Source organism: Brienomyrus brachyistius, unplaced genomic scaffold, assembly GCF_023856365.1.
Source record: "Brienomyrus brachyistius isolate T26 unplaced genomic scaffold, BBRACH_0.4 scaffold43, whole genome shotgun sequence".
NCBI classification, from domain to species: Eukaryota; Metazoa; Chordata; class Actinopteri; order Osteoglossiformes; family Mormyridae; genus Brienomyrus; species Brienomyrus brachyistius.
The window spans coordinates 2,150,515-2,164,668 of NW_026042318.1; the positions used below are offsets into that span (position 1 = coordinate 2,150,515).

The 14,154-nt window shown below is 40.3% G+C and overlaps 1 protein-coding gene across 1 annotated transcript; it reads right to left on the minus strand.

Annotated features, from left to right (window-relative positions):
* Positions 1–2,824: 2,824 nt before the first annotated feature.
* On the minus strand, positions 2,825–8,296 carry LOC125722852 (kelch-like protein 10). Its single transcript, XM_048999029.1, has 6 exons — positions 8,048–8,296; positions 7,031–7,520; positions 6,056–6,667; positions 5,302–5,451; positions 4,347–4,674; positions 2,825–3,383 (listed from the first exon to the last, which is right to left on the minus strand). Exons 1-6 carry the CDS (start codon positions 8,206–8,208, stop codon positions 3,361–3,363), a joined length of 1,764 nt encoding a protein of 587 aa, XP_048854986.1. The 5' UTR covers positions 8,209–8,296; the 3' UTR covers positions 2,825–3,360.
* Positions 8,297–14,154: the final 5,858 nt, after the last annotated feature.

The following is a 14,154-nucleotide window of genomic DNA, read 5'->3' on the forward strand; positions in this document are numbered from 1 at the left end:
GCACGTTGTCAAACTTATTACTTATTTGGCCTTCAGCCGTCAAACTTTCAACGTGAGCAGAGGGTCCGGAGCAAGGAAAGAAAAATAAAAGACCCAAAAGAACCGCCTGCTATCCTGTTTAACAGGCCGTCTTACGTCTTCACTTATTAAAACAAGGTGTGGAACTGATGAAGGAAAAGAGAAATGAAGATCAGCCTGTTATCCTGTTTAACTTGCTCCGGTTTTTCCATGTTCCTTATCCGCTTCACCTGGTGCCTCAACTCACAAATTCCTGTGTTGATTTTTTTCTTATAGCCGACACCTGGGCCCCTTGATGTACAACAGCGTCTGTGGAATAGAACAAAAACAAAATAATCACATTCACAAGAGACAGCAGGAAATACAATACAATATCCATAATACTCCGATTAAATCATACAATCAGCAAGCAATCAGGCTGTGACTAAAGTTTATAAACACAATTCATAAATCAGATAATGGAATATTAAGGTTGGGAAAAAAAAAAAAAACGTTTTACAGCCTTGAGATTTTTAAAGGCAGACAGCCGGTTATAAAACAGGGATGGTTTGAATTTTTTGAAGTGAGTTGACAAGGGTAGGGCAGGGTAATATGACAAAATATTTCAAAACAATATCAGTGTTTATCGCAACATAATTCAAATCATTACTTCTTTGTTTCGCAGTTGTATTTTAGCTTAAATTTCCCTTAGAATTGCACTTGAACAGTCACAGCACAGGGTGACAAATTGGCTTTTTTACCAAAGTCATATACTGTAAGCTTTATATATCAATATATAACGCATATTAACACTCATGCGCAAACTATATTAAATGTATGTGTCATTAGTCATATATGTTCTTCATTCTTGTAAAATACTGTACATGAGTTAAACCACTCCGTAATGTCTTCTTAAGTACTCAAAGACTTCCAATACGGTTAAGGTCAAGACTGTGTCGTAGCCAATTCATATGTGAAAATGATTCCTCGTGCTCCCTGAACCGCTCTGACAGTTTGAGCCCGATGAATCTTGGCATTCTCGTCCTGGAATACGCCAATCCCATTAGGGAAGGAAAACTCCATTGATGGGATAACCTGGCCATTCAGGAGATTCAGGTACTCAGCTGACTTCACTTTAGTGCTGCATAACGCAGCTGAGCCGTAATAATGATCCAATCATTGGCTTTTAAGTATTTGCTGATTTAAATTCAAATAGTGTTGTTATCGCTGTCAGGCAGGATAGAGCGATAGAAAACCGGGTGCAGGGAAATGTGTTAGATGTTCTGGCATTTTCTTTAATTGATTTTTTTGTTTTATAGCTGATCTCATTTTCTTTCTCAAAGGTACAGGTAAGCATATTCATTTCCAATATAAAAAATAATTCCTCTTACAGGTTTCAACTGAATGTCTAATGTACAAATCATTTCCATGTATCCAATGTATTTTAATGGTCCAATGCCTTTTAACTTCAGAATTTTTACTTCTAATTTACAGCAAATAATATTCAACTTACTCATCACCACTTACGTAGCATTATACACCTAATAACCGACAATAACTAAGTACTATCTCAATTGTAAATATTACACATTCAAGTAAGAACCAACCTACCAACGATGCCCACCATTCCAAATGGCCTGTACGGAGCTCATTGGACACCCCGGTGGCGAATTTGCGTTTTGCTGGGTGGTTTAGGAAGATAAATTAATATTCTTGAGAAAAGCGCACCCTGATTTGCCAGTGAATAACTTAGACCAGAGGTAACAGGCAGACCGCGGTCCAGGTCCGGATCCAGAAGCTGTCCCATACAGACCCGGACCGATAGCCAACACAGAAAGTTATTTAAAACCTGACGGGGCGCTTCTATTTTAACCGACGCAGCTTTTGTAGTCTTTTCGGTAGTGGTTTAGCACTAGAACCGCAGTTTCCCACGGCAATGAACGTCAAACGTCTTTAACCTACAAGCAAGACGTAGTTTGGCGTATGCAGCCTTTTTTTGTGCTAATGTATTATTAGTATTAATAGCAGCAGCAAAGCTAACACCCACAACGAAAAAGCGTAATGTTCCTAATAGAGTGGCTGATCTGTCCTGAAATCGTAAAGCTTTTCAAAGTTTTCAAACACAGTATGTATATTATATAACATGTTAGATAAATAGATGTAATTTATTGGTGACTTCGTGTACATTGAAGTTTCCGCCTTTTAAACAACTATAAAGTAATGTTGTTTGTTATATAAAAAATGTACATTTAAATGTATGAAACAAAAAATGTATACACACACACATTACATTTTCGTTAGCTGTAAAATACAGTGAAGTGAAATCTCCATTATTTGCGTTGCAATATTCCACCACTAGGGGGCAATTTTGGACGGAGGAATCCCTTTAATGGCTGTTACCAACAGAAATGTTTGCTGCTACAGTATTCAGCTTTCTGGGTGTCCTGCAAAAAGAACTAGATGACTACAAGTAGTTATGGAATGCACACTGCCCATCTGACAAACCAGAAGCCAGTTTTTGAAATGTAAATTTTGTTATTGAAACATTTTGTTGGATTGCACTCTAGGTTTAATGGAAGAAACTGTGGATTCCATGTATCTCCTGAAAATCTTCATAGTCTTTGTGGAGACGATGATCTTCAAATTCACTTTGAAGTCTTGCAGAGACAAAATGAACTTGCTCCACCAGTCAGCTGGGTTACTGCCATGGAGAATTATATTGCATTCAAAAGTGTATCAGGTCTATAAGGTAATTCTGCTAACAAATCGTACAAAGCTCTCAAAAGTATTTTGGTTTTCAGACAACAAATAACATTTTTTCCACCCATTGTTCTCCAAATAAGACATTTATTTAAACGTTAAACTTTTAAGCGCTGGTTGCCTTTACATAAAGTCTGTAAAATAAAAATGTAAATGTATACAAAAATAATCTAAGCATATTCAATAAGAACACTTTGGCCATTATACACATTGCTGTGTATAGAGCCATTAAACTGCCCCCTTAAAGCTTTTTACTGCCAAACAAAGCTGTCAGGTCAAAAATCACACTGTTAAAAATGAAGTATAAAAGAATACAAAAATAACTTCCAACAACTTATAACACTTATTCAATAAGATTATAGAACAACATAATCATTACATTGCAATTCAATCACCAGAGGTGGCGTGGAGTACAATAATTAACAGCTTGGCTTCAGGGAATGCCAAACCCTTCAGGGAATGCCAATGTTATTTAACTGTCCCATTCTGTGTCCCTTCCCTGTTTGGCCAGTAGGTGTCATTGGTCATCTCGTCCCACGTGTTGTCAGTCTTTCTTGTCCTCCCCTGTTGTCAGTCTGTAGCGTTTCCCTTGTTCCCTGCCAGCTACTTGTTGAGCACGTGGTTACCTGTAATTTCAATTCATTAACTTACTGTTTGCCATAGGCTTTTAAATACATTATAAATAATTTTAAAAAATAACATAACAAGAGATAATACTATGAATTTCCTCACTGATTAATTGTGTTGCGGGTTGGAACTCAGTATGGAGTCCCCACAAAGATACAGATACCTTATATGTGTGTGTGTGTGTGTGTGCGTGTAGCAGGGCCGTAGCACATCTTCTTCTTTGTGTTCAGGAATTGCTTCTTGTAGGTTAAGTTAGAATGGTTTTCACAGTTCTTTGGTCTGGAGATCAGGCTGATTAATCACAGTTGATTTTTGTGGGCAATCAACCATATACATATATATGTACATATATATGTGTGTGTACAGTAGTGTGCAAAAAATCATAAGCAGTCAAAAGAAATTGTGTGATGTCACGATTGTTACGGTTTGTAGCAGCTAATCACTGCTGTTAATAGCAGCTAATAGCTGCTGTCTGTAGCAGCTAAACTACTGTTAATATAACTGCTAATAACATAACAATTTTCCCGTTTTTTGTGTAATAAAGTATATAATGTAGTAATGTGGTGCGTTTTTGATTCAAATATGTTAGTATGGTATTGGCAAGATATTACTGTATCAGCCTTTATTACATTAAGGGGGAAAATTAGCACATTATTGGCAGTTATTACATTAACGGTAGGTATCATATGTGCCCTTGAGAGGTAAAGTGGGCTATCCCACATGTCAGTCAAAAATGAGTTTAGTGTCCAATATTAATTATTGAGGGTCTATCTATCTTTTAAATATACTGAGATCTGTGCTACCTATGATGTATATCAATTATAGGGTATAGGCACACTTTGGAGCTCATTTTTTCAAAACTTTGTTTTTGTGGGATAGCCCACTTTACCTCTCTAGGGCACATATTATATAGGTCTAATGTACGAAGCATTAACGTTAGACATGATAACCTAGTTACCCACCAGGCAGGCAGATGGGGGCAGGTGGGCGAGGTGCAGCGTACTGTACGAAGCGGGGGTGCGCAGGCACTGTGCAGCAGCTGAAGTTCCTCTTAGGCGTAATCATGTCCTGCGCACGGTACCAGCTGCCTTTCTCTGCATCATAACATTCCACCTTTGCAGTGACTTCGAACCCATCGGAGCCTCCCATTACAAACAGCAAGCCGTCCACCACTGCGATGCCGAAATAGCTCCTTTGTTGTCTCATGGGAGGCGCAGCGTGCCACTGGTTAGTTGCAGGGTCATAAGCCTCCATACTCCGCACTGCATGAACCCCGTTGGTACCGCCCACCTGCGAGACACCAATGGTAAGTGATCACTCGGGTACCAAACGGATAAGTAAATATCAGCTTTCTCGAAGTCAGGAACTCTTAAGGAATTATCGCCCTATAATAGCAGGCTGCACAGAACCTCCCATTGTGTATATAGGACACAAGCTTATTACTAATTTGTGTTCAACATACATGTCAACATAACTGCAGTGAAAAAAGGGGATTTGGGCAACAGAAAACCGGTACAATTCAGCGAAAACTGTCAACCATCAAAAAAAGACTTCTTATGTTCATATATTTTGCTTTTATTATTATGTTTATTAGTACTAAAAATAATACTTGTAGTCAGACACTGAAAAAAACAACAACAGAGCAATTATAGTCTGGAACTACAGAATATAACTATACTAAAAAATCTAAGCTTTACTAAGCTTTACTAAGCGTATTCGTTTATAACCCAGATATGCAGGGAGCATATGTGTACTGAGATGGGCCTTCCCAGCAGGTCATTTTATCCACTGAATTCTTTTGTTTGTTTTAAGCACATTACAATCTGTGACACAGCAGCAGTGACAAAAAATATGAGTCTCAGATAAATCTTGAGATTTGACTCCTTTGTTTCAGAGTACAAGAAAGGAATCACTCACCGCATAGATGTTTCCCTGATATGCCGCAACTCCAAGGCCACGTCGGCGAGTGCGCATGGGAGCGATCAAGGTCCATTCGCCCGTGAGAGGATCATAGCACTCCGCAGTGGAAGTGGTCTGAGCTCCATTGCTACCCCCACAAATATATATCTAGGAAAGATGGTTCACAAGTGATGTGTGTTATGCTGTACATGATTGGAGATGGAGATCTAGAAAGCGTAAATGTACATTTAGCTAATGGATGTTTAATCCATCCACCTTCCATAAAAGTCTATTCAGTACAGGGTGGTGGTGAACCTGGAACCTACCACAGGAAGCACATGGGCATTGGTAGGGAATTTACAGTTAGTTGTGATCATTTCCCTTGTGAACCGCAGCTTAATCAGCTAATTAAGTTCACTAGGTTTGTTTGAATAGGGAAATCTGCAAATTGTTTAGGATTCTGACCCTCCAGGACTGGAATTGGGTAAAGCTCCTATGTTAACACCAGTTATTGTATCTCACAAGTCTTGGGCTGTGGGCAAAATTGCAAAAACACAGAGCTGGACACCACAGCACTGCCCAATGTGCCACTAATGCAGAGCAACAATGCAAGGTCATTTATGTTTTATCTAAACACTGACGTTTACTGAATTAACAATTATGGATTGAAATCAACCATTTGAAGACAAAGCGAGCTACTGAGTATGTAACATAATCAATTTCAAGGGGAAAATGAGGGTAACCACAGTAAGACGCCCTCCTATTAACCTACCTTTCCATTCAGGGTGGTGGCACTGGCATCCTGTCGCTCCTCGTTCATGGGCTGGATGATGGTCCACTCGTTGGCATTTGGGTCATATCGCTCTACGATATTCAGAGGCGACACGCCTAAACGGCCACCCATCACATAGATGAAGCCGTTACTTACGGCCACGCTGACACTACAGCGGCGCCAGTGCATCGGGGCCATGTGCTGCCATGTCCGTGCGACGGGGTCAAATCTGCGCACAGCATCGGTGAAATTATGGCCATCATAACCCCCAAAACAATACACGAAGCCATTTAAACACACACTGCCATGGCCGGACTGGCGAGTCTCCTGCCCCTGTGTTATATCGACCCAGTGGTCAGCCCGGGTGTCATAGGCTTCAGTCCAATTGGTTGTGCGGAAATTCCAGCCACCAATGGCCAATAAAATGTCAGCGGGTAGGCGCGGGCGAATCAGTGGCCTTTCAAAGTCAGATCGTGGACTTTCATCGTCGAGATCATATATCATCTTCAGTACATCACTGATAATTGGCCTGCACGCCGCATTGCCCTTCACCAGATCGTTAGCTTTGACGATTTTCATGAAGTACTCCGGATCCATACGAGCCATCCGAATCTACACAGGAAACAATGAGAGAATTCCCATGAGTTCTTTAGTGCTTTCTGTGAATCTCTGGAGATGAGCAATTCCTAACATTAAGGATACAGCAGTAAGTGCAAATTTTAATTTCTTTAGCTGAAGCTATTTACTTTGAAAGTCTCAGATGTGTCAGCTACACTTGTTTAATGTAAGACATCTGAGTGTTTTGTTTTCCATTATTTGTTACACTCTCCTCCCAGGTGTAATACCTGGAAGCCTTGGTTGTACACTTATGGGACATGGAAATCGGTCTTTAGCTACAGTAATAAGGACTTCACTCAATGAGCATTCTATTGCTATATACACAAGTCAATGAGAACATAGTATAACTATACTCACCTTGGGCAATAGGACTGAAATGTGGGCCTCTCGGGTGGCAGGCTCGTGCTCGATCCAACGGAGGATGGCCTCAAACACCACATCCTCTTCTCTGACATTAAGCTCATCCTGCTCTATGATGTCAGAAAGTTGTTCAAGACTTAGTTCTGGGAACTCGTTTGAGCTGATGGCAACCTCCTTGAAATTTTTCAAGATGAAGTTGAATGCAGACTGGTGCAGCTCGTTTACGCAGTAGACATCGGCGATTTTAAGAAGGCCAATGCAGTTGTTGAGGCAGAGCTGCTCATGCAGGAAATCACTGCAGCGCTGCACGATGCCCAAGACACTGAGATAATCAGCAGCTACCAGGAGGTTCTCCACATTGTCAGCTGTGATGACCACAGAGTACGTGTAGGCGTACTCTATGACCTGCCTCAGTGTTTCTGGGGAAATGCCTGGGAGTTGGTACTCCCGCTTTCCTGAGTCACTCCAGCCAGTGGCGAACAGAGCCCTGAAAACAATCCAGAAGTGACTCATCTAATAAATATGGGTTTTGCAGGCAAAGTTAAATAAGGGCTTTTCTAAATCTTCTGAACCAGGGACCCCCAAATGGAAATTAAGCAGAGATAAGGACCCCTGCTACAGATGATCACATAGGCATCTAAGAACTAGGGACCAGGGGCTTTAATTCTTATTTTTCCAACAGTAGCTCCCCCTTTAATATATTTTACTTGGGCTGGTGGGCAAGTGCCCCGGAATACTTTGTTTTGCCTGTTTGACATGGTCCCCTTTTCATATCTATACCATTATTATTGTTATTATTATTATTATTATATGGTAAAAGTTAAGGTGGTACACTTATCAGAAATATTTCTCATCAGCACTGACCTACATTAATATAATTTAATATAATGTATATTAATATAAACTTTCTGTCATCCTAGAGCCTTATTGCCAAGGAGAAGTTATTGCTAACGAGAGATAAAAACTGACTCCTTGCTGTTTTCGCATCTTCATATATGGGTCACAGCTACTTACTGGAAGTAGGAGCTACAGCCACACAGAATTACTCTATGGGCGTTGAATTTAACACCGTCTGCGATGAGGACCACGTCACAAAGCTGTCCTGCCAGCCGAAGCTTGTTGAACACTTCGAAAGCCGGGGACATCAGTACTCGCTCCATGTCGTGTGCCATCATTATTCAAAAATGTGGATGTCTCGTCTCTTTCTCCTTTTTATACCACTCGAAATGACGTGTAGATACGTTCTAATACGCAAAAACCGCACTTTTGCGTCACATTCTGCTAAGATACCGTAATGTTTATTTTTAAATCTATATTTAAGACTCGAAATTGATTTGGGGGGGGGGTGGATATATTCTACGCACAATCAGCTTTACAAGAAGAACAAGTGAAATGTTTTTAACATCACTTTTGGAAAATGTATACCGTGCTTATCTTAGAATTTAAGTTTTGTATTATGTAAGAATAGTCAAGTCACGAATTCCCGAAATAAAATAAATAAATAAATGTTTTCATATTTTTTCTCCTCCGCTACGTTTCTAAAAATGAAAAACAAAAAAGGTCCTTTACATGTCTGTCAGGAACGAGGTTTAAGTTCGCATCTTATTCCCTAGTTTCCACCTTAGACATAAGCCATTGAGCAACAAATGTCCACAGGACATTATTTTATGGGCTAAATCTGGTCGGCCCGTTGTGGCAATTATTTGGAACAAGACTATTCCTTGAAAACTGGGCTGCGTAGTCCGTCTGTTTTGGTCCACATTTAGCACAAGGCGGACGTATTTTTCGGACCGCATATATCCCCAATACAGTCATGAAAACGTATTGCAGCAAGTGTGGAATTATCACAATGATTATTGTGCTGTGTACACGTCACCCAAATCCTGAACGCTATTGAATATAATCGATTATGTATTATAGAGCAGTTATGTTACAATCAAGGTACAGTGTGCAATATCACTCCATGAGCTATTGTCCATTTTCCTGTTTTATGATCTTTTCTTGAGAAATCGTTTTTTTATTTTATTTTTTGTAATTCCTCACTTTTGCCGACTAACTCCTCCACGTTTAATATATTTCCGTGCAGGTTTTTAAGTTTGTTTTCCTGCAGCTTCACGGCACCCATCGTTCTTGCGCACCCCCACACAGATGGACGAGTTAAGTTAGAAGTGGATGGGAGTAGCGGTAGGACATATTCCTAGGGCGCCCATTGAACGATGTAAGTAATTATTATTTATCGTTAGAATTCTCACTTAACACAGAATGTTGTGTTTCGCTGAAGTTTAAACAGTCGAGCTGAATTGTGGCAAGATAAGCTGAAGCTGTTCGCGTCCGCAGCTAATGCTCGCGCCATGACTAGCCAGCACATAGTGAAATGGCGAATGGATTTGGCGACATTTTCCGTTTGAATTGAGCACAGAGAGGTAGGTGGTGTTTTATTTGTGGCCCTGCTTTTACAATGGACGTGTAGCAAAGTGAAGTTGGGATCAGCTTGCGTCTTTTGCAGGTAACATCACACTCGATATAGCCTAGCCGCAGTGTATGGTGGAATCGTCATTTTGGGTGTACACAACGCAAGAGCGCACGAGTGTTTATATATATATATATATATATATATAAACAATTCCACTCTGGCTGAGTTTTCTTCTTATTATTTTTCATGCTATACTATATACAAACTTTTTACTTGTATATCTTAGGATATAGTTTATTGTGACAATATAAATGATAGGAGAGAACTACAACAGCAACGAGTGTGGGTTCGGGCGGGTAGGGGATAACGTTTTCATAGTTGGGATTAGGGTTTTGCCCATAGACTTGAATGCAGAGTCCCCATAAAGACATCTAGCACATCTTCTTCTTTGTGTTCAGGAATTGCTTCTTGTAGGTTAAGTTAGAATGGTTTTCACTGTTCTTTTGTCTGGAGAACAGGCTGATTAATCACAGTTGAGTTTTGTGGGCAATCAACCATATAAATATCTACATATATATATATATATATATATATATATATATATATATATATGTTTGTGTGTGTGTGTACAATAGTGTGCAAAAAATCATAAGCAGTCAAAAGAAATTGTGTGATGTCACGATTGTTAGGGTCTGTATCAGCTAATCACTGCTGTTAATAGCAGCTACTGTAAACTACTGTTAATATAACTGCTAATAACATAACAATTTTACAGTTTTTTTTTGTGTAATAAAGCCTATAATGTAATAATGTGATGCCTTTTTGATTCAAATATGTTAGTATGATATTGGTAAGTTATTACTGTATCAGCCTTTATTACATTAAGGGGGAAAATTAGCACATTATTGGCAGTTATTACATTAATGGTAGACATCATATTATATATGTCTAATGCACGAAGCATTAACGTTAGATATGCTTGTACCACAACTTATTAGGCAAGAGATAAGTTCTATTGCCCATTTTCATTTCAAACCAGCTTAACATTTACAGCATAATTAATTACAAGTTCCGATGTAGGCTACCATTCACACACACAATTGGAAATAATAAAATGCCTGGACAGAGCAGATACAGCCATTGTAGCCTTCGCTCCTGTCTGCTGCTGTATGCAAATCTCACTGAACCCTTAAAGCTGGAGCAGAAGTGATGTCTCTGACTAATTGCTGGTTGTTAGAGACGTACTCAGAATAATGAGAAATAAAGTAAGAATTGTGAGGGAAAAAAAAATCAGAATTTTGACTGAATAAGTCAGAATTCTGAGATAAATGTGTGTTTTTTTTCTACTCCAGATGGCAGAAAACTCTAAAATCAACAAAGCACAAGAGTCATAATTCAGAATGTGTTCATTTAGATCAGAAACAGCTCTGTGGGATGCTTTCATCTAATCAGACTGTACCACATGGTTCATATGTAACACTTTTCTGGAGACCGCAACAAATGGGGGATTCTGAAACTGCCCGTTTGTTTGGAAAATTCCAGTCACCCTGAGTGAAAAAGGGTAGAACTCTCCCTCCTGTCCCACTGGCCTATGATTGATTGCCTGATAGCAGGAAGAGACGGTCTATAGGGGAAAGTAACCTTCAGTTTAACTCACAGAAAGACAATAAATAGTAGCACTTAACAAATGAGAGAATATCAATTGACTAGGACAAACTGAGATGAGCAACAGGAAATATAACTGTAAGCTGATAAGAGAAAAAGAAGGTGAAGGGGAAAATGGAGGGAAATTTGCTGCTTCTGATTGGATGCAAGCATGCAGGTCAGCTGATCCACCTGAATATTTCCAACTCAGCAATCGGTGATGAAGGGTCAGTAGATTGGCTAAGTGCTGGAACCAGAAGCAGAAGCTGGCTTTCATGCTCAGGAGGGTCCTGTGGCATGAAACCTTAGCCAGTTCTTTACGGATATGATGCTCCTTTAGGGGGTGCCATAGACATTCGGTCTGCATATATATTATGTTTTATCAGTGTTTCTTGTGGACCCTCAGACAGTCCATGTTTTTGCTCTCTCCCAGCACCAGCTGTCTGGCAAGGAGCAAAAACGTGGACGGACTGGGGGTTCCTGTGGATCAGGTCGAAGAACATTGTTCTGTATTGTTTTTGTTAAATGACTGATAATCAGAATTTATTTTTGGGGCTTTGGCTGCATCTTGGTTATAATGTTTAATTGAGATATGAATTAATATGGAGAACACCACACACACGGCACAAATTCTATGAAGATACTACTCATGAAATTAATATACCACATGTGATAAAAATACAAATATAAGGGCTTTATTTGTATGAATAAAGCATTTCACATATCTAACACATGTGTCCCCAACAACCGTAGCCAGATATTAAATCCGTTCTAGAAGAGCACACTCATTGCTTGCTGTAAAAGCATGCAGGAGGTCCCAGCTGAGCTCTGCTATAGTTGTGCTCTGTGTATTATTCATTTGGCAGATGCTCTAAGACAGAGAAATGGTTGGAGAGAACAAGGCAATTAACAAATGCATGCAAACAAGTGGCATGTTACCCAACAGGAGCAAACCGCTACAGCATCCGATAACAAAGGAAAGCAATTGTCTTGCCATAATTGCATTTTGATAGCTGTTCTAGTGCCTTAACCTCTATGCTCTGACTCCACTGTAAGGTCCAAGTTCTGTTCCCTCAGTCCATTATTCAAGAGGCATTTTCCTTATTTTGGTGAATGTTTCTGATTCTTGTTAGTGTCCACTGTTTCTGTTGATTAAGTCCAGTGCTGCTAGCCACACCGGCAGATGCGTAACCTGGTTACCCACCAGGCAGGCAGATGGGGGCAGGTGGGCGAGGTGCAGCGTACTGTACGATGCAGGGGGGCACTGTGCAGCAGCTGAAGTTCCTCTTGGGCGTAATCATGTCCTGCGCACGGTACCAGCTGCCTTTCTCTGCATCATAGCATTCCACCTTGGCAGTGACTCTGAACCCATCAGACGCCCATTGCAAACAGCAAGCCGTCCAGCACTGCGATGCCGAAGTAGCTTCTTGGTTTTGTCATGGGAGGCGCAGCGTGCCATTGGTTAGTTGCAGGGTCATAAACCTCCATACTCCACACTGGATGAGCCCCGTTGGTACCGCCCACCTGCGAGACACCAATGGTAAGTGATCACTCAGGTACCAAACGGATAAGTAAATATCAGCTTTCTCAAAGTCAGGAACTCTTAAGGAATTATCGCCCTATAATAGCAGGCTGCACAGAACCTCCCATTGTCTATATAGGACACAAGCTTATAACTAATTTGTGTTCAACATACATGTCAACATAACTGCAGTGAAAAAAGGGGATTTGGGCAACAGAAAATCTGTACAATTCAGTGAAAACTGTCATCCATCAAAAAAAGATATGAGATATAAAAAAAATAATACTTGTAGTCAGACCCTGGAAAAAACAACAACCAGAGCAATTATGTGTGGAACTACAGAATATAACTGTAATCAAAAATCTAAGCTTTACTACCCAAGAATATTCGTTTATAACCCTGATATGCAGGGAGCATACAGTATGTGTATTGAGATGGGCCTTCCCAGCAGGTGATTTTATCCACTGAATTCTTTTGTTTGATTTAAGCGCATTACAATCTGTGACACAGCAGCAGTGACAAAAAATATGAGTCTCAGATAAATCTTGAGATTTGACTCCTTTGTTTCAGAGTACAAGAAAGGAATCACTCACCACATAGATCTTTCCCTGATATGCCACTACTCCAAGGCCATGTCGGCGAGTGCTCATTGGGGTGATCAAGGTCCATTCGCCCGTGAGTGGATCATAGCACTCGGCAGTGGAATTAGTCTGAGCTCCCTTGCTACCCCCACAAATATATATCTAGGAAAAATGGTTCAAAAGTGATGTGTGTTATGCTGTACATGATTGGAGATGGAGATCTAGAAAGCGTAAATGTACATTTAGCTAATGGATGTTTAATCCATCCATCTTCCATAAAAGTTTATTCGGTACAGGGTGGTGGTGAACCTGGAACCTACCACAGGAAGCATATGGGCAAAGGTAGGGAATTTACAGTTAGTTGTGATCATTTCCCTTGTGAACCGCAGCTTAATCAGCTAATTAAGTTCACTAGGTTTGTTTGAATAGGGAAATCTGCAAATTGTTTAGGATTCTGACCCTCCAGGACTGGAATTGGGTAAAGCTCCTATGTTAACACCAGTTATTGTATCTCACAAGTCTTGGGCTGTGGGCAAAATTGCAAAAACACAGAGCTGGACACCACAGCACTGCCCAATGTGCCACTAATGCAGAGCAACAATGCAAGGTCATTTATGTTTTATCTAAACACTGACGTTTACTGAACTTAACAATTATGGATTGAAATCAAGCATTTGAAGACAAAGCGAGCTACTGAGTATGTAACATAATCAATTTCAAGGAGAAAATGTAGGGGGTAACCACAGTCAGACGCCCTCCTATTAACCTACCTTTCCATTCAGGGTGGTGGCACTGGCATCCTGTCGCTCCTCGTTCATGGGCTGGATGATGGTCCATTCGTTGGCTTCTTGGTCGTATCACTCGATTATGATTAGAGGCGAGAAGCGTAAATGGCCACCCATTACATAGATGGAACCATTAATTACGGCCACGCTAACATTTCAGTGGCACCAGTGCATCG